At 46.6% G+C, this 21,452-nt stretch overlaps 1 protein-coding gene across 1 annotated transcript in view; it reads left to right on the forward strand.

Annotated features, from left to right (window-relative positions):
* The window catches only part of LOC126548246 (cocaine esterase-like), a 54,115-nt gene extending 34,397 nt beyond the window's left edge, over positions 1-19,718 (forward strand). Inside the window, exons 5-10 of the mRNA XM_050196398.2 lie at positions 2,603-2,796; positions 3,720-3,885; positions 4,631-4,824; positions 13,430-13,586; positions 14,784-14,913; positions 16,030-19,718. Coding sequence (XP_050052355.1) covers positions 2,603-2,796; positions 3,720-3,885; positions 4,631-4,824; positions 13,430-13,586; positions 14,784-14,913; positions 16,030-16,423 — 1,235 coding nt within the window. The 3' untranslated portion in view covers positions 16,424-19,718. The remainder of the gene's footprint in view (positions 1-2,602; positions 2,797-3,719; positions 3,886-4,630; positions 4,825-13,429; positions 13,587-14,783; positions 14,914-16,029) is intronic.
* Positions 19,719-21,452: the final 1,734 nt, after the last annotated feature.

Here is a 21,452-nt window from a genome sequence, read left to right on the forward strand (position 1 = left end):
TGTTACACACTTCTCTAGTGAGGTACATGATTTCCGACGCGTGCGCAGAGCGACCGTAAGCTTCGGCGGGAGGCCCACCCACATGAATTATATCACTTCGCTTGGGAAAACGTATTTGCCGCATACGTGTCTCGAATAACTTAAGCACAACTCCTGACGCACGTGCCCTGATGAGCACTCAGAGTCCACGCATACAGGATTCTGCAGTTATGGCCATCTGTGTTCCAAGAGTTACGCGCACAACTCCGGTTTCTGTCGTTCCCCTTTCATTAGGAACTCGCAAATTCCTTCTTTAAAGAAGTTTTCAAGAAGTTCTAAGGCTTCATGAAAAAAAAACCTTGATAAGGCTTTGCTATTTAAGACATTCAAGATAGAGAAACACCGCAGAGCGAAAAACTGAATTAGAAAGCATCGCATTATTGTAAAAGAAGTATTTGGCCAAGATGAGTTGGTTGACCAGGAACAGTGCCTAGCATGCAGAAGCACACGGGACGAAAAGACACATAAAGTGCTGGTGTTGTGTTTACGTGCCGTGACATTTTGTGTCATCTCTTTTCTGTCTATAGCCAATTTTCTTTAGTGAGTGTCATTCATTCCTCGAGAACATGGGCTCCCTGCATAAAACAACAACAACAAGAAATGTCATACGTCCGAGTCATCTCCGCCACTCTTCTTTTGACACAGTGGCGCTAGAATATGCTCGCACGGCGGAAAGAGGCGTAGCTCGTTGGCTCAGCGCCAGGCTTCAGAGCCGGAATGAAACGGGCTGGCTTCGTTCCAGCGGGAACTGAAACACTCATTCACGAAGAATTATAGAGCTCCGGAAGACAAAAGATACAACTCCAAGAAAAATGCAGTCATCGCTGACTTCATCATGTCGTAAAAGAGGGAATTGTTTGTTTGCGTGAGCGGTAGTTTCCGACAGTCTGTTCTCGATCATATATTCCAAAGACAAAGACGGGCATTGTCATGGCTGCCAAGCGGCGTTCGAGCGAACATTTTAAGCCGGTACGGCTATTTGAGCTCGGCGTAATTAGATTTTCTGTTCATGTCTATACCGTTCGTCACCTATTTTTGCTTGCGTATCTGCACTTCCTCTGGGCACGACGGCCGAGGGTCGTTGCCCCCGAGTGGGCCCTTGCTTGACATGGTTCTTGTGCCGACTGAAGAGCATCTTTGGTTGCTTTTAATGCGCAAGACAGTGTGTGTTTGTCACTGAAAGAGAACGTTACTATAACAAGCTCGCCGCTGCATTTTACAGCGAAGCTACCAGCCTCTAGTTGGCCGGGATTTCTCGTGAACTCGTGCTCATCCTAGAACAGTACCGCCACCGGCAGCGGCAATTCAGACAGACCTCAAACGGCAACTGGAAAAGGGCTTTGTTTTTGAGTTTCCCCGTAACACAATCACGTTTTCTCGTATGTTTGAATTACAATCCGAAGCTATCATATCTGCAGCTTGTGTGTAAGTCGTACTTTAGGAATTCTCTGACGCAATTAGAAAAATACAATTATTGTAACAAGGCATTTGCGCTTGGGGGAGGGCCTGGAAGAATGAGGATGCATGTTGCACTTCCGCACACCTACGTGCGCGCGTGTCGTACGTCTCTTGTGGCGGTGGTGCTTGTCTAACGTCGGTTGTGCTTGCATAACGTCGGCAGCAGCTTCGCTGTACATCCACTTTCACAGGGTGGAATGGAGGCGGTATTTTTTTTAAAATCTTACCTGTGGCAGATAGCCTAATTCTATTCCTTGAGCTGGTTTACTCAAAAAGGCGAAGATCAATTCATTGAACAATAAATCGAAAGTGATGATTGAATATATAAATTATTTTTCACTAACTAGCGTTTTAAGCAATCGCTTTCTGGCACATATTGCACAATCACGAGGCATATCTACTTAGGAGGAATTCTCAGGGTGGCACTATTTTCGATATGCCCGTTCCCAAATTTTGCGACGAAATACACTGGTGATTCAGTTAAATATGTCCTGCATTGACTAAAAATGTGTTTTGCTAAAGAAAAAAGGAAGTGGAAAACAGTGCATTTTTCCGCAAGCTTGAGAGCACATATCTCAAGGCTGGTGCTAGTTCCAAAATTTGTTGCAAATGAATGTAGCTTACGAACTCACTGCCTTCAATTCGTTAATTGCAACACGTATCCTAAAGTGATTAGTTACAAAGCCAAACAATAATCTTAATTAACAATGTATTTATTGTGCTTCCCAATGCAATTCATGTCCACCTATTTGTGTAATCTTCCGCAGGTAGTAGAATCTATTATTTTCTTCTGTTTTTCTCATATTGCAGTTAAATCGCCAAGCGTTCTAGTTCTTTGTAGTAATTGTTTGCTCGAATTTCATGTACCACACCCTTTTGCTTACTTTCGTTCGTGTCTCGCTGCATATCACTTGCCCAGAGTTCTCCGATTTCAGGTCGATCCATTGCAATGGCGTACGCTATATTGCTTCACCGCTAGAGCTGCTTTATTTCTCATCATGCGGTCTACGCTTTTCCTTTCGGAAGTGCCCACGGGAATGCCGGCAACGAGCGTCACCAGCGTTTGCGAATGCCAGCCAAGTAAATGACCGAAAAATGTTCCCAGGGCTGTTCGTGCGTGCCATCGCCGAGAGCGGCAGCCCGCTGAGCGACTGGGCCGTGGAGCCCGAACCGGCGCAGTTCAAGCGCATCGTGGCCCAGGGCGCGGGATGCCCGACCGACGGCCCGTCGTTCGCGCTCATCGACTGCCTCATGCAGACGCCCAGCAGCGAGTTGCTGCGCATCCAGCAGGAGAGCAAGGTGCGTTCCACGGCCCGCCGCGGTCGTCTCGCGAGCTGCTCCCGAGGCGCGCGTAACCGCCATAGACGAGCGAAGGCTGGAGACGACCTGCGGTATCGCGGATATACTATACCCTCGCACTGCTAGCGCGTGCGCCTTTGGAGAGACGATGAGCGCGAGTTGCGGGGAAGTGCGTTAGCCGAAATGACGAATCAGTGTTATAAAGCTTCCATTTCCTAAAATGAAAAATAAAAAATAAAAGAACAGCGCAAAAAGAGCTAGCTGGTAATAATGCACAAAAAATATTATGTGTGCAACTAAAGACCCAGCAACAGTGCGTGTGCGTTTGCGACAAGTTCCGCGCGTATTACAAATAGATTTGTGCTTGCTTCATTTCGTCTTAGTCCATTGTCAATCTCTTTAATCTCTGCCCGCTGTTTTGGGTCTTATCGGCGTTTTGAGGTTTTCTGATAGTCGAAAATGGTAATTTCAATTTCATGCTCCCATTCACGAGTTGGTAAACGCGGACGAATTCCAAGACGACCTCCAGTGCAGCTCTTGCCCGAAGCGGCAACAGCTAAAAAATAAAATAAAATAAAATGAAATAAAATAATGCGATCGCCGCCTTTGCCTGATTCAAGGTACAGCGTTGTATGAGGACCGATTCTCGACCGTATTTAACGCACGCCAGTCATCACCCAAGAGGGTATGAAGTGTAACTTCCGAAGCAAATTTTCTTTAAAAGGCGTGAAATTATCAAATACATTCTTAGGGTGAAATATACAGCTCGTTCTTTTAATCTCCTTCGGGGCAGGCGGGATCTAGTAGGGCAGTAAAAAAAAAGAAATATCTAAAACACGTCCAACGTTACGCGACTGGCATGCCAGGCAGAGAGGGTGCGCGTACTCTCCAAGCCGTCCTGACTTGTGCGCGCGCGGCACCAGGTGTTCGGCGACTTCCCTGTGCGGACGGCGCCTGTGGTGGAGAAGTTCAACCCGCAAGGGGCGTTCCTGCCGGACGAGCCCGCCGCCTTGCTTGAGCGCGGAGAGTTCCGACGAGTGCCGCTCATCGCCGGCGTCAACAAGGACGAGACCGCCTTCTTTTTTCCCGGTAAGCGCAGTAAGACTCGACAATATTATACCAGCTCTGATCGGCGCCCGCCGCGCATCTGTTGGTGTCACTTCTGCATTGAAGGTCGGCCGAAGGTTGGCTGGAGAAGTCAGAATTGAAAGAGCTAAAAGAGTACAAGCCAGGGAGTGGGCAACCTCAGCCAAATACCAGTGTATCCGCTAGTTGATTCCTCGTCAAATACGCACACGTGAAGACAAGTCCTCTTGTCGAAGCGTTGGTACCACAGGTTTCCCTTTCCCCCGTTCTCATTTAGTTCCTTTAAGTACTGAAGCAGTCCTCTGAAGGCATAGTTCTCAGTTCTCGAACGCGAGTGCTGTGCCGCTTATTTTATGCTTTATACGAAACTATAGCTCGTGGCAGTCGAGATACGTAGGCTGCGTACTCACGAGCTCCTCTACCTTGGCGAGAACTGCTTCTCCTAGGCACGCGCCCGTTCTCGACCGCAATAAGAAAAGCGCGCATACGTGAACGACTTCGTGAATTCAGGCCTCGTTTAATCGTATGGCCCTCACTTTACTCGTACGTGTTGCCTATAGCGAACGTGCCGAAAACGGATGTCTAGAAGGTGGCCACAGAAAGAAGGCACTTTCCTTCCGTTCTTGAGTGCCCTAGTCAACACCGAAGAGAATTGAGCGGAATTTTTCGTACACCAGACATGCGTTCAGCGTTTCCACCGATGACCTGACGCCTCATTTGTCTTCCTTCCTTTTCTGTCTGTGCCCAGTGCTGTCGGGGTACCTTCGGGACCGGTCGGCGCGCAGTGCCACGTACGTACGCGACCAGTTGCTGCCGCGGTTCCTGAGCAGCGCGCTGCGCTACAACCGGCCGCCGACGGATGTCGTGGACTCCGTGGATGAGACATACTTCCGCGACGTCAACCCGCTCGACACGAACGCTGTCATCAGAGCCTTCATCAACGTACGTATAGCGCGCAAAACTTTTTTTTTCATGGGCTTATTTTTTTTTTGGAGGGGAGGGGGTCCAGCTATAGCAAGAAATGCATGACTTTCTTTTTTTTCATAATTGAATTAAATGAAATTATCGGTTTTTATGAGCCAAAACAGTCACCTTGTTATGGGGCACGCCGTAGTGGGGGATTCCAAATTAATTTTGAGCTCCTGGGGTTTTTAAACGCGCACACAATGCACCGTACACGAGCGTTTCTTCAATCCGCCTCCATCTGATTGCGGCCGTCACGGCCTGGATCGAACGCGCGACCACGTGCTCAGTAGCGCGACGCCATAGCCAGTGAGCTAGCACGGCGGGTGGATCGTTCTTTTTTTTTTTTTTTCAGAATCAGAATCAGTATATTCATGTGAGTAGTGAAGCAGTATTTACAAGAGGCGCATATACATAAGGAGGTCCCGTTAGAAACTCAGTTCAGACCTCCTTGCACCATGGGGTTTCGGTGCTCGGGCAAGCAGTCGGCTAAATTTTCCTATTATGGAGCTTCGCGCTTTTGTTAAACTGCAAATTGACTGCGAACGGGACACAGTATCCTAATGTGAATGAATTTTTAAGTGACATTTCTGAAATTTGCAGTGGCGATGCGCCCTATATTTGAATTCGCATTCTTGATACGATCGTGTACGAAAACACGATGCCTTCTAAAATAGTGGCAACAATAAATAGGACCGGTGTCATCTGTTAATTCACGACAGTCACCTGCAAATGGAGTGGTTAGGGGAAGATGGTGCATCACCAGCAAAGCTTTCACCGGCGAAAGCTAAATTACGACACATCTCGCTTTGCCAGCATGACTGTTGGCTCCTGTAAGACGGCAGAGAGGGCATTTTCTTGGATCTCCATAGGAAGAAATACTGAATATTTGATGTCCAAGCTTACGTTTGCATTAAGCAGGCATGAAAAAGTATGTGTTCAAGCATGAATGATAGCCTACTGGTGTATAATTTGTTCCCGGAGCTGTATATATATATATATATATATATATATATATATATATATATATATATATATATATATATATATATATATATAAACAACTGACTTACGGCCAGTTGTTTTGTCGTCTACTTTCGTTTCCATTAATTTATCATTTCTTTAATTCAATTACTAAATACAAGTAATTTCCCCTACGTTGTCCTTGGTGCCACTTGCGGCGGAAGATCCGGCGTGCGCCGTGCATCAAAATAATGCCGTCACGGAGCGCGCGCCCGCTGCCGCCGTCAATACACCTCGTGTGCGCAGATGCACGACAACTCGTAAACAGCGAACGCCCTTCCACGGCCCTTCGATGAGACGGCGTGCTCAAGGCTTTGCGCGCTGTGACACGCGCCCGCAAACGCCGTGTGAGCTTGAACGAAGCGCGAAAGCGACAGTGGGCTACAGCGCGACGGGCGCTGCTGTTCAACGTCGACGGCGCGAAGATCCCGGATACCGTGCACTTGAAGAGAAAAGCTGGGCCGGACAGCCGCGGAAAATGTTGTGCACATCTCAAACGACACTTAGAAGAGCAGCGCAAACTGCAGGAAGACAGCGCAATTCGAGAACGGGAAGCGCCCACGTCGGTTGGAGCAGCGTGAGCGCGGTGCCAACGTGCCCGCGCTCCTCAGCCCAGTTTACCGCAACCGACCCTGGTTTTGGTTGTGGCAAGTCTGCGGACAGTGCCGCGGGTGTTGGGTGCAGTGTGCACGATATTGCCGGTGACTTATGTCATTGTTACTTCCAGCATTGTATAAGATATTCACCAAGACAATTCCCAACACAATAGAGGCAACACATGACTTCAGCCAACCAAGAGGCTTCAGGAAGGGATACTCTACAATGAATCCCATTCATGTCATCAACCAGGTAATTGAGAAATTTGCAGCGTACAGTCAACCTCTCTATATGGCTTTCATAGATTACGAAAAGGCATTTGATTCAGTAGAAATACCATCAGTCATAGAGGCATTACGTAATCAAGGATTACAGGTGGCATACGTAAATATCTTGAAAAATATCTGCACAGCTTCCACAGCTACCTTGATTCTCCTCAAGAAATGTAGAAAGGTACCTATAAAAAAAGGAGTCAGGCAAGCAGATACAATCTCTCCAATGCTATTTACTGCGTGCTTGGAAGAAATATTCAAGCTATAAATTGCGAAGGCATAGGAGTGAGGATCAACGGCGAATATCTCAGCAACCTTCTATTTGCAGACGACAGTGTCCTATTCAGCAACACTGGGGACAAATTGCAACAGATGATTGAGGACCTTAACAAAGAAAATGTAAGAGTGGGTTTGAAGAATAATATGCAGAAGACAAAGGTAGTGCTCAATACTCTGGCAAGAGAACAAGAGTTCAAGATCGCCAGTTAGCATCTGGAGTCTTCAGGAGTACATTTACCGACGCCACTTACTCACAGGGGACCCTGATCATGAGAAAGAAATTTACAGAAGAATAAAAACGGGTTGGCGTGCACACGGCAGACATTGCCAGATCCTGACTGGAAGGTTACCACTATCATTGAAAAGAAAGTTGTACTATCAATGCATTCTATCGGTGCTGACAAATCAGGCAGAAACCTGGCGACTGACAAAGAAGCTTGAGAACAAGTTAAGGAGCGCGCAAAGAGCGTTGGAACGAAGAATGCTAGACATAGCGTTAAGAGAAAGAAAGAGAGCGGTTTGGATCAGAGAGCAAACGGGTATAGACGATATTCTAACTGACATTAAGAGAAAGAAATGGAGCTGGGCAGGCCATGTAATGCGTAGGACACATAACGGGTGGAACATTATAGTTACATAATGGGTTCCAAGAGAAGGGGAACGCAGTCTAGCACGGCAGAAAACTAGGTGGGGTGAAGAAATTAGGAAATTCGCAGGCGCAAGTTGGAATCGGTTGGCACAGCACAGCAGTAATTGGAGATCGCAGGAATAGACCTTCGTCCTGCAGTGGACATAAAATAGGCTGCTGCTGTGAATGATGATGATGATGATGATGATGATGCCTGCAAGAAACCAAATTGAAAACAAAAGCAGGCATAGCTATGCTTAGTTTGCGCGGAAAAAGCACACAACGGATTTTCTTTCTTTTTTTTTTCGGCGCTCTTAAAGGAATAAAATAGTGGGGTAACTCTTGCGGGAGTTTCTTTTGCGGGAGTGACTAATAGTCCCATATTTATCGCCATTTTCTAGAGTTAATGTACCACCTGATGGAAGACGCTTACTTCGTCATGTGTCCAAGGAAAAATGTAGATTGTAAATAGTGTACTTATGCAGGGTGTTTCACGTAACTTGAACCAAGGATTAAAAAAAGAATTCGTTAGCCGCACCTGAATGAAACAAATGGCATGTGGTTTGTCGTCATGTGGCGCTCCTTAGAGTATTCTCATGCTCCCCTTAATTAATTAATTAACTAAGATCAAGTATGCAAAATTTTTAAATATTCACTTGAGGGCCAAGTGCGTTTCGTTGCATTGCAGAGAAAGTTCAGAAAAGACCGATCCAATTTCTCGCGGCAACGTACATGCTGCGTGGTTATTTTTTCCGGCCGTTTAAAGAAAGCCCACGAAATATGAAATAAAACCACGTGACTGCGCTCTTGCGCTATCGTATTGCAGCGCTCTTAACCAGCGCTCTTAACCTTTCCGTGTGCCACCGCCAAAGATGCTGACGCACTGCGAAGCCGATGCCGCGGCCGCTCACTTCGCCATACGGTCCGCGCGCGCGGTTTTTTCGCACGAAGCGCGGTTGAGAGCACTGCAGTACGATAGCGCATGAGCGCAGCCATGTGGTTTTGTTCCATATTTCGCGGTATTTCTTCAAACACGGAAAAAAATCGCCGCGCAACATGTACGCTGCTACAAAAAACTGGATCGGTCGTTTCTGAATCCCCTCCACAACGCAACGAAATTCACCTGGCCCTAAAGAATATAATAAAATATTCTCATAATTCATTTTGGTTAAATTACTAATTAAGCGGAAACTAATATACACTGTAAGGGGCGCGACATGACGACAAACGATATGCCGTTGGTTTCATTCAGCTGTGGCGAAACACTTTTTTATTTCATCCTTCGTTCAAGTTACGTCAAACACTCAGCATATATTGCCCTTAATCTCCGTTATCCTACCTTTGTATTTCTCTTTGTATTGTCTCTTGTATTTCCTTTCTACGCCTCTGTGTTGGCCGACGTTTAATCAGCAGGCTTATGTTAGTTACGGAACAGACAGCAGAACTCTCGTTTACATCTCTTCTATGTTCAGAACCAATAGGAAGATAGCTTAGTCGGCAACACGTCTTGCGGAGCACTTTTAAATAGAAATTAGTATAGAGCAAGATTTAGCGAATTAATCAACTGATGTTCACCGTGATATTGACTTAAATGTAATTATGGTGTTTAACGTTTCATATATATATCATCATCATCATCATCATCATCAGCCTGATTACGCCCACTGCAGGGCAAAGGCCTCTCCCATACTTCTCCAACTACCCCGGTCATGTACTAATTGAGGCCATGTTGACCCTCCAAACTTCCTAATCTCATCTGCCCACCTAACTTTCTGTCGCCCCCTGCTACGCTTCCCTTCCCTCGGAATCCAGTCCGTAACCCTTAATGACCATCGGTTATCTTCCCTCCTCATTACATGTCCTGCCCATGCCCATTTCTTTTTCTTGATTTCAACTAAGATGTCATTAACGCGCGTTTGTGTCCTCACCCAATCTGTTCTTTTCTTATCCCTTAACGTTACACCTATCATTCTTCTTTCCATAGCTCGTTGCGTCGTCCTCAATTTAAGTAGAACCCTTTTCGTAAGCCTCCAGGTTTCTGCCCCGTACGTGAGTACTGGTAAGACACAGCTGTTATACACTTTTCTCTTGAGGGATAATGGCAACCTGCTGTTCATGATCTGCGAATGCCTGCCAAACGCACCCCAGCCCATTCTTATTCTTCTGATTATTTCACTCTCATGATCTGGATCAGCAGTCACTACCTGTCCTAAGTAGATGTATTCTCTTACCACTTCCAGTGCCTCGCTACCTATCGTAAACTGCTGTTCCCTTCCGAGACTGTTAAACATTACTTTAGTTTTCTGCAGATTCATTTTTAGTCCCACCCTTCTGCTCTGCCTCTCCAGATCAGTGAGCATGCATTGCAGTTGGTCCCCTGAGTTACTAAGCAAGGCAATATCATCAGCGAAGCGCAAGTTACTAAGGTATTCTCCATTTACTCTTATCCCCAATTCTTCCCAATCCAGGTCTCTGAATACCTCCTGTAAACACGCTGTGAATAGGATTGGAGAGATCGTATCTCCCTGCCTGACGCCTTTCTTTATTGGGATTTTGTTGCTTTCTTTATGGAGGAGTACAGTGGCTGTGGAGCCGCTATAGATATCTTTCAGTATTTTTACATACGGCTCGTCTACACCCTGATTCCGCAATGCCTCCATGACTGCTGAGGTTTCGACTGAATCAAACGCTTTCTCGTAATCAATGAAAGCTATATATAATGGTTGGTTATATTCCGCACATTTCTCTATCACCTGATTGATAGTGTGAATATGATCTATTGTTGAGTAGCCTTTACGGAATCCTGCCTGGTCCTTTGGTTGACGGAAGTCTAAGGTGTTCCGGATTCTATTTGCAATTACCTTAGTAAATACTTTGTAGGCAACGGACAGTAAGCTGATTGGTCTATAATTTTTCAAGTCTTTGGCGTCGCCTTTCTTATGGATTAGGATTATGTTAGCGTTCTTCCAAGATTCCGGTACGCTCGAGGTCTTGAGGCATTGTGTATACAGGGTGGCCAGTTTTTCTAGAACAATCTGCCCACCATCCTTCAGCAAATCTGCTGTTACCTGATCCTCCCCAGCTGCCTTCCCCCTTTGCAGAGCTCCCAAGGCTCTCTTTACTTCTTCCGGCGTTACTTCTGGGATATCGAATTCCTCTAGATTATTCTCTGTTCCATTATCATCGTGGGTACAACTCGTACTGTATAAATCTCTATAGAACTCCTCAGCGACTTGAACTATCTCATCCATATTAGTAATGATAATGCCGGCTTTGTCTCTTAACGCATACATCTGATTCTTGCCAATTCCTAGTTTCTTCTTCACTGCTTTTAGGCTTCCTCCGTTCCTGAGAGCTTGTTCAATTCTATCCATGTTATACTTCCTTATGTCCGCTGTCTTACGCTTGTTGATAAACTTCGAAAGTTCTGCCAGTTCTATTCTAGCTGTAGGGTTAGAGGCTTTCATACATTGGCGTTTCTTGATCAGATCTTTCGTCTCCTGCGATAGCTTACTGGTATCCTGTCTAACGGAGTTACCACCGACTTCTATTGCACACTCCTTAATGATGCCCACAAGATTGTCGTTCATTGCTTCAACACTAAGGTCCTCTTCGTGACTTAAAGCCGAATACCTGTTCTGTAGCTTGATCTGGAATTCCTCTATTTTCCCTCTTAGCGCTAACTCATTGATCGGCTTCTTATGTACCAGTTTCCTCCGTTCCCTCCTCAGGTCTAGGCTAATTCGAGTTCTTACCATCCTGTGGTCACTGCAGCGCACCTTACCGAGCACGTCCACATCTTGTATGATGCCAGGGTTAGCGCAGAGTATGAAATCTATTTCATTTCTAGTATCGCCGTTCGGGCTCCTCCATGTCCACTTTCGGTTATTCCGCTTGCGGAAGAAGGTATTCATTATCCTCATATTATTCTGTTCTGCAAACTCTACTAATAACTCCCCCCTGCTATTCCTAGTGCCTATGCCATATTCCCCCACTGCCTTGTCTCCAGCTTGCTTCTTGCCTACCTTGGCATTGAAATCGCCCATCAGTATAGTGTATTTTGTTTTCACTCTACCCATCGCCGATTCCACGTCTTCATAGAAGCTTTCGACTTCCTGGTCATCATGACTGGATGTAGGGGCGTAGACCTGTACAACCTTCATTTTGTACCTCTTATTAAGTTTCACAACAAGACATGCCACCCTCTCGTTAATGCTATAGAATTCCTGTATGTTACCAGCTATATTCTTATTAATCAGGAATCCGACTCCTAGTTCTCGTCTCTCCGCTAAGCCCCGGTAGCACAGGACGTGCCCGCTCCTTAACACTGTATATGCTTCTTTTGGCCTCCTAACTTCACTGAGCCCTATTATATCCCATTTACTGCCCTCTAATTCTTCCAATAGCACTGCTAGACTCGCCTCACTAGATAATGTTCTTGCGTTAAACGTTGCCAGGTTCATATTCCAACCTGGCAACGTTTAACGCAAGAACATTATCTAGTGAGGCGAGTCTATATATATATATATATATATATATATATATATATATATATATATATATATATATATATATAAGGTAGGAAAGACGTTAACCAGAATAAATATCCGGTTGGCTACCCTGTACTGGAGGAACGGCAGAGGTAAGGAAAGATAAGAAAGAAAACAAAGATGTAAAAAGAAAGTGTCAGCGCAACGTGCGGTGTGGCGTCTGAGAACAATCACACTCTGCCACGCAGTGCAAAGGCTTTCGAAAGACACAGTATATAGTGACTTCAAAGTCATTCGGGCGAACGTCGGTATAGGGACCATGGCCCGAGAGAAATATAGAGATAGAAAGGATATATTGAAAGGCAAGGTTAACTAGAGACAGTTCTGGTTGTCAAAGCTGCGCTGGGGGAGGCGGGTCAGGGGATATAAAGAAAAGGAGAGCGTAAGTGGAGCTAGCGTTCGGTGTGTCTTTTTTCATGTTCCTGTTCGTGTCCTTTTTTACGCGCTAGTGCAATGTCCCCTTATACCACCCACTAACCCCCCACTAGCCCAGCTTTCTGTCTAAAAAGAGAGAAGAGCACAATGTAAACTACGTGCTCTATTCAGCGGTAGTAAGCAGCGTTCTTTAAGCCTATTCTATGTTGTCGAGTTCTTTAAGCGCGCTGGAGAGCGTTGTTCTTCGCGCATAGTCGCGGGAACACTCACAGACAAGATGCGCAATTTGCACCCACAAGCGCCACATTCAGGAGTATCGGTCATTCCGTTGAGAATGGAGTAGGAGTTTGTGAATGCTACTCCAAGCCATAAACGACATTGCAGTGTTAAGCTACGTGGAAGGCGGTGTTGTATAGGCGGCGTGGGATTGCAGGGAACAAAGGGCGCTTGTTTGCGAAGTCATCCGAATTCCATTGGGCCAATGTAAGCGGGCAGGGAAGCGCGCCGAGTTTACCCGGCGCTCTAGGTTTGCCCGTGACAGCGTCAGCTGCGTTGTTGGCGTTCCGAAACTGCACAGTGGGCTACGAATTAAGCCTTAAGTGTATACGGCTCCGGATTAATTTTGACTCGCGGGGTTCTTGAAGTGTATTGGTGTCATGTGGTGACATCTGATCCACCTGCATCGCGGATAAGCACGCATGATTTCGTGTCAAGGACAGCGTCACTCGTCGTTTCGGTCTGACGCGGAAACGGCTGAAGCAACACAAACGAGTGGAACCACCCTACAATGACGCATTCAGTGCGCAGTGTATTCTGTTAGCAGTTGCAGTTGCAATAGTGTTCGCGTGCTTTCTGCGCAGATGTCGACGGATGCAATGTTCGTGGCGCCCAACCAGCTGACGCTGGCCAAGTACTCGCGCTTCGAGGCGCCCACCTACATGTACGTGTTCGAGTACCGGGGAGACACCAGCCTGCTGGATGCCCGGCTCGGCTTCCAGAGGCAGTCCTACGACCTCGGTTGGTATATGCTCCCGAAAAGCACAAACGACAATGGCATGTTCGTGCGCGGTACAGGCACCTGACACTGGCGCTATGAATTACTAAGTGTTTTTGTGTTCGCGCGTGTTGTGCTGTTTCCGTCTTCAGGTTGGTTTTAGTTTAGTTTGCTCTCGTGTAACTCTCTATTTTGCCCGTGCGCAGACGACCTGAAAAACATGCGTGTGTGCAGGCAAGGCAGCGTCAACACGCTCACACGTTGATATGCGGTATTTGGCGTCTTTAAGCAACGTTCGGGAAGTTAGCTACCGACATCTCATAACAAAGTCGGGTGACGTGATGTGATTAGGAAATTTGGGGGCATAAGACAGAGTCGGCTGCCACAAAGTGGGAGTAAATGGAGATCGCCGGGAAAGACCTTCGTCCCGCAGCGGACACTGGTTCAGCGCTCGTCTGTGTCTTTTCGTGTTCCTAGTCCTTCGTCTCGTTTTCTTCGCGCCTGTAAAGGTTTGCCTCAAGATCATGAACCAACTAACTCGCACCAGAGTCCTGCTAAGACATAAAACCGTCTGCTGCTGATTTTTACATTGCCTGCCTCACGAATGTCAATGCCACGTACGAGGCCCGCGGGCATAGAAAGAAAGGGGGCTTAGCCATTTCGTAGCTGAATTCCGCGTCTAGAAAATGTATATAGATATCATACATGTACAGTTGCAAACTACCGATACAGCTTTCTGTTGCTCAATACGCGTGCTACTAAAAAGTGTTTTTCCAAACATGAGAGAAGCGAATACACGCAAAGTGCCTCGAGCGACCAGTCGCACGACAATTTTTCGTGTATTCGCGGGCTTCTTTCACGCTTTGAAAAACACTCTTATGTAGCAAGTATTGAGCAACAGAAAGCTACATCGGGAGTTTTTCATGTTGCTCTGCAATTTTCTCATCGACACTTTTCATCTAATTATAATATTTGAGAAGTTTATTAATAAATTAAAGCTAATTATGTAGTTAGGCGGAATGCAAATACATATTCTGAGTATCTCGAGATCCAAGCGACGGCAAACGACAATTACCTTGGTGTTGCCCAACTACGTGGCATTTACATGTTTTTAAAGTGTGGCTCAAGTCCCTGTATGAAAAGCGAGCCCCTCTGCAAGGATACGTATTAATAATAGAGGAATAAACAATGGCCCTAATTTATTATTTTTTTTTACACAGGTGTGTCCAACGGCGACGAGCTCATCTATCTATTCGACGTGACGGCCGATGGACTGCGGCCACTGTCCAACCTCGACTCGCTCGTGAGCAGCAGGATTATCAACCTCTGGACAGACTTCGCCAAGAGCGGGTACACATTGCATGCAAATTTTTCACCATTCGCAGAGGTCATCCGGATACAGGCACAAGGCGTCATAGAAAGTCGCTTATACTTGTCTTTGTCTGTTAAAAACGAGAAGGTTCTTAAAAAAAAGAAATGGGGCTAGTACTATAGGTTTTTCTGGTTTCCGCATAGTAACGAAGATGTTTCTTGTCGGAAGTACAATAGGCAAAGACAGCCCTGCAGCTATCGCGTCCACAGGCCAGCATATGAACTGTGACTGGCACTCGGGCGCATGACAACACCTGTGAGGCAGAATACGGCGACACGCAACGGCATAACCATTGCAAGTGTGCTTCGGGGCCGCTCATTCGTTCTACGCGTGGCAAAACTAACGGTGAACCTGACGCGGACAAACCGCTGTCCGTTCGCTTTGTACAAATGATCTAGGGGCAAGCTCTAAATTTGCGCCGATATCTCTACGGCCAATTCATTATCTTCCTGTTTTAAACTCGCGGTGGCTATATCAACTAAAAAGCCTGCAAGGAAACTGTACCCATACGGCACACAACATGATCTATATTTCACTCGTTCTGGAACCATTGGGCCTCATTAATATTCAAGGAAAGAACTAGCTTCAGCAGAAAGGAGGAAAAAAGAGAGAAAAAAGAAAATAGAGTTAGTAAAGTGTTTCGCACCTAAGAAAAAGATGGCGGGGCCAACTTTGCTCGAAATCACAACAATTAATTAAGTGGCTTCTTATACGCGTTCACGAGCTGGCAGTTCCGGTATCGGTGCCATTCACTTTTTTTTCCGTAGCCAGAGCTGAGAAACAGCAGTGTCGCGTGTGACATCGTCGTACCATGACGACTATAACTAACTTGCACAGCACGTAGGTTTCACTTTGACCCCACTCTGTAATTGCAGCAATAATAGCTTCTTTTGGGTGGGTTGGTTGATCTTGACAGTGTTCATAAAGCAGCGCTAAGGACGTGGACGAAAAGAACACATACGACGCATACATCAGCGCCCGCCCTGTCGTATGCGTTCTTTTCGTCTTCGTCTTTAGCGCTGCTTTACGAACAATGTCTCTAATTGATGTGCCGACCATCTGCCACGTCCATCTCACGCCGCTTTTCTGCGCAGGACGGCACCGCAGTACCCGAACTTCGAGTACCCCGCGTGGCCGCGCGCCACGCCCAGCAACGTGTCGTCATACCGCATCGGCCGTTCGCTCCAGCCAGGCCCCGAATACCGGGTTGAGGCGACGCGCTTCTGGTCGGGAATCTCGCCCGCGCTGCTCGGCCAGCGGGGCGACGACGACGGCTCGCACTCGGGCGCCCTGGTCACCCCGCCTGGCTACGTGGAGCCCCTGTACCGGACTCTGGCCTGGAGCATGGTGGCCGTGGCCATCGCGCTCGCGCTAGCCCTCGTCGTGCTCCTCGTGGTGCTCTACAACCAGAAGAAGAGCCAGAGCTTCCGCGCCAGCTCGGACCTGGACAACTCCCGGGTGTCCGCCGGTGGATCGACACTCTACTGACGATGGCACGGGACGTCGCCCCTGTTTAAATCTCACGCTCACCGGTACAGACTCGAAGGCCACAAGAAGTCTGCTGCGACATCGCCGCATGCTTTCGCTCCGATGCTTTGTGGTCCGGAGCCCAACTGGGAAGCGTCCGCGCACTTGTAACCAACACGCGGCAAGAAAGGCGAGCGGCACACGGCAAACGCGCAGAACTGAGCGTGGATCGTGCTGATATAGGCTTGCCCGGGCATTATATTTTTGCGCTTGGAGCGGCGAACGGGTCATTCGTTTGTTGCGACCACTCTTTGGAGGCAAACTTACAGGCTCTATAGGTCAGTGTTTCTGGCAAATGCAAGTGAGTGAAGAAGCTTGTGAATGGTATAATTGATGCTACCTGAGCAGAGCAAAGAGACTGCCTAAAGCATGCTGTTTCGCGTAGAAGTAGCTCTGCTGCGCTGGCACGATCGTCGGGCGAGGCCACAAGGTGAGGATTTAGAATGGCAGATTGTATTTTACGCTTCAATGTCCATGTGCTTCAGCTTCAGCTCAAACCTAGTGAACCGTGAATTCTGTAGATCGGCGGTCACCGCCTCTTTTCTTATTGCGGCATATCGCTGATTTTCATCGGTGCGTAAAATCATTGCAAGCGTAATATAACTTTACTGTAATTGAAATTGTAAAAAAAAATTAATTATCGGGTTTTACGTGCCAGAACCACGATCTGATTATGAGGCACGCCGTAGTGGGGGCTCTGCACCTGGGGTTCTTTAACGTGCACCAAAATCTAAGTATACGGTTGTTTCGGCATTTAACGCCCCGTGAAATGCGGCCGCCTAGGCCGGGATTCGATCTCGCGACCTCGTGCTTAGGAGCCCAACACCATAGCCACTAAGCAACCACGGCGGGTAATTGAAATTGTAGTTAGAAGGCATGGACCTAAAGAAGGCGTGGATTTCATTTCAGGGGTGCATGTGACACGTAGTTTTTGCAGGTTCGCTCCGAGAGAAGTGGTAGACTTAGCGCGAACGACCTTAGGTGCTGCTATACCGCGGTTGTCCTCGCAGCGTGTAATTCGGCCAGCTTTAAGAAAAAAGCAACTGTTTGTGTGAGGGGGCGAACGTTCCGAAACAAAGCTATTGTGCATTTTTATTGCTGACTCGCAGTGGACAGATGATGGGAACTTTCATTTCGCTTCCAACGTTCTCAGCTCTTCCTTGTTTTTCTTCCTCTTTTTTTTTTGTCGAAGTGAGTATAATTTTGTTCAGCTTTCTCACTTCCATTCAAGCTAGACATAGTTTTGTTTTGTATGTAAGTGCCTTATATACAAAGTGCGTGCAGACAAAATGTGGCATTTCACGACAGAGTATGCATTTTTAGCCATAATAGGCTATCGCCGGCGGGTAATGTAAGGCGCCGGAGTGTTGGATAGAGCTCGCGTTGTCACATATAGAAAAAAAAAAAAAGACAGCAGAGACACGTTTGTATTTATCGTGTATAGTCTTGTATATTTCGCGCACGATTGCATAACAATTTATAGTAGTGTCTACAGTAAAAATGAATCCTAATATGTTCTGTTACCGCAAGCTAAGAAAGCTTGTGTCATATGTGTTTAGTTCACACGCCATCCTCATGATATTCGCATCCGCAGCATTGTCAAACCATACTTTTCAAATTACAGCGAGTACCTCAAGTGGGATAGCACATAGAATTTAAGTCCGTTAGTACGCGCCATGGGTGTTGTTCATGAGAATTAGTGCGATCTGTGCACAAGATTTTAAACATTCGCTGCATACGAACGTATCCCAACAAGTGTCATGAAGGGACCTGCCGCAACTGTTGGTATGGCTTTACAGTGAATTACGATCTATTATATAGTATATGTTCGCTGAGATATGCTGTTGTGGAATGAAGTTCAGAGCTGAGAAGCTAAAGGGGCAACTCATCAGCACAAATGTCACAAGTAAACGTGCTCCGAGGCGGAAAGAAGGTGGGCATTATTGAAAGTGGTCAACGAGGCACTGACGCCGCTGAGAGTATCGTTGTTAAATGTATAGAAGGTCCTGTATATCCCCTGGGTATCTTGAATCTTGAACCTGGTACGATGCAAGAGCAACCTAAACATATCCTTGAAGCAATATCACATTGTTATTGTGCGCTATAGTTTCATTTCATAACAGATCCTCTTAGAGGTTCGATCCTCACGCTTAAATGAGAGATGAAACTGGGATTGTGTCGAGGGGATGAAATCAAATGTAAACATCCGTAGCAAAACCCGTGAGCAGCAATATCGCAGGAGTATGGTTTCGTATCGCCCGTCGCCCCAATGCCCAACCCACAAGTTACGCACCATCCGTACAGGTACTGTGCATGATGACTGTTGCAAACTTCCGTGTCGCTACAAGTCGGCAAATGCAACTCCACGCTTTGTTTCCGCAACGGGACGCCACGTAGTGAACAAAAAAGCTAAAGCGCTACGCGACGTATGCCCTTTATCATGCTTCAACCTACGTAAACGGATGTGTATTCGTATACATTCCAACAAGCTACACGTCCTCAATGTCATGTTAGATTTCTCCAGGTGACTGTTAGTCGGTCAGCTAGATCTCGAACCAATGTGGTGGGATGCCTGCGAGAGGTCGCGCCATCCTTTCAAAATGAAAGCGAAATGTTTGACGAGCTGTAATTCAGCACAAATGCGATTGTGGATTTTGCGTACGTGCTTTTCAGTCTTGACCAGTTCGCCGAGACGGCCTATGTCGACAAAGTTTTGTTACGTCAGTCTATCTTCCTCGGTTAGTACTTTGTATAGTAGGAAATGCTAACTGCCACCTAATAGAAGCCTGAGCGATGTGCAAGCGTATTACCACGTTAGCTGTGTGGCATTCTACACGGGACGAATGCAGTTTTTATAAAAAAGAAGTGACGGTCTCAGAAGTGGTTACATTAGAAAACTACAGCTTTGTTGTTCATCAGTGTACTTAGATTGCAGCACCCAGAGCACGTGTTGCGCATATCCATCTCAAGTTATTATTATTGTTACTATTTTCACTAAACGCGGCGTCACTGGCCCTGTGTCATGCACATCAAGACTGCACTACATACGACTCAGCCGCAGAGAATGCTCTAACACTGACAACGAACCCTTTGGCCACTGTTTCTCTATGCATACGCATGTTTGTACATAGGACATATATCCTTAACATGTGATTCATACTGCCACTCCACGAATCATTGTTGCGCCACATGTTCTTGTGCGTTTTTCTCTTGTAAAAACAAAGAAAAATAAAATTTAGCGACATTGTTACTTCAAGTACGTCTCTTCGAATTACTGAAGCGTATTTAGCACTTTCTGCCAACAAGAAGTGTCAGCAAAGATGAACTGAGCATGAAATGTCCGGAGCACCCACTAATATCCATGCTTCTAGATATTCTCTCCAGATACGCAGCAAACTGCGCTATTATGTCTGGGCTATTGCGCTATTGCGCAATAGCCCAGACTGCGCAGTTGTGTCTATTGCTATGCTGGAAATTGCCGCCAACGATGACAATCTCAACGCGTCGCAAGAGTCGCCATGTGCTGCGCGAAGCCATACACCCCATAAAGGAAAGGGGCGACAGCAGTTAGGCTGTGCGTAACTCAGGACAGCATCAAAGGTTCCAGTACTCCCCCTTGCAAGCAGCGATACCCTTTGCAGTTTTCAACACGAATATCTTACACGCCTGACTCCAACTAAAGCTGTGGCCCGTTTATGTACTACGTCCCATGGAAACCTTTAGCGACGTGATTCGATCACAGTCGTCCGTCATAAAATCCTTTCGGCGGCGTGCCTCGACTGCAGCTAGCAGCAGTTCGGGTCAAATCAAGGACAATAACAGTACGGGCCACGCTACAATTTTTGAACGGCGCAGGACTGGCCTCAAGGTTTTCAGAATGTCACTGTGTTGACATCCAGTATCATGCTGCTCTTTCGTTCCAGTTTTCCACTTTCATGCTGCGGAGTTGCACGTTATCTCACTAATGAACATATTTCGGTGTGCGCCCTTTCTTTTTTCTTGTGACGCGAGTTGCAGGTTATAGCGCATAAGTTCGGGTCGATGGCTCTGCCTTTGTACAAATGAATTCTGCTAGAACTATAAGCGAAGAATCATTTCTATCGCGAGTCAGGCGTTGGAACTGCTACGCCACGAACGTGGTGTGAGAGGAAAGATAAAAATGGTTTGTTGAATTATCTTGCAACCAAAATTAACCCGATAGCAACATACATCTTCACAAACCTATTATTGTTTTTCGGATACTTGATTTTTCGATGGTAATAAAGGCTTGAACGGAGGCGCGAAAAATACAGAGGGAGCAGGAACGAGGAAGAAATACTGAGGGTCAAATGGTTAGCAAAATGCGGCAAAGTGACCACCGGAAGAAACAGCGACGGCGAAGCGCCAAGTTGAAGAAACTGGCTCCAGTCGACCAATCACAAACGTTCCAGCGCGACACCTGCTGACGATTTTTTTCGCAAGCCAGAAGCAGCGGATATCGACATACACTGATTCTTTGTGCGCCATAAAACAACTTATACGAGTCACCAAATCCCTATTAACATGTCCGAAAATACATAGGCTTCATAACAACTTGCATTAAAGTGTTCATTTACTCTGGGTACAAGGTCGAGGCTCTTAACCTTTCATTGAAATGGCAACACGAAAAAAAAACGCCCGTGTGTGTCTCTTTCACTCGTGTTTTCAATTCCACTTCACTTTCACTTCCTACCCACAACTGCGCAAGGGTGCAGGAAGTTTCCCGAAAGAGGATTCGGGACGGGTTTTGTATTCAATTACACGCCATTACTTTCTAGTCAAGGTCAAGAACATGGCGTGCGAATGCAACAGGGAGAAGAGGAAGCACCTGGAACAGGCGTGTACTGTGAATAATGTGACGTGGTGGACCAGCATTGCGGCCATGCTGGCGCTAGGCTCTTTATGTTGGTGTGTCTGCTGACTCAAGTTACGAGAGCATTTCTTGTATTTTAAATACATTCATGAATTTAAT

The sequence above is a fragment of the Dermacentor andersoni genome, chromosome 1 (genome assembly GCF_023375885.2).
Source record: "Dermacentor andersoni chromosome 1, qqDerAnde1_hic_scaffold, whole genome shotgun sequence".
Classification (NCBI taxonomy): Eukaryota; Metazoa; Arthropoda; class Arachnida; order Ixodida; family Ixodidae; genus Dermacentor; species Dermacentor andersoni.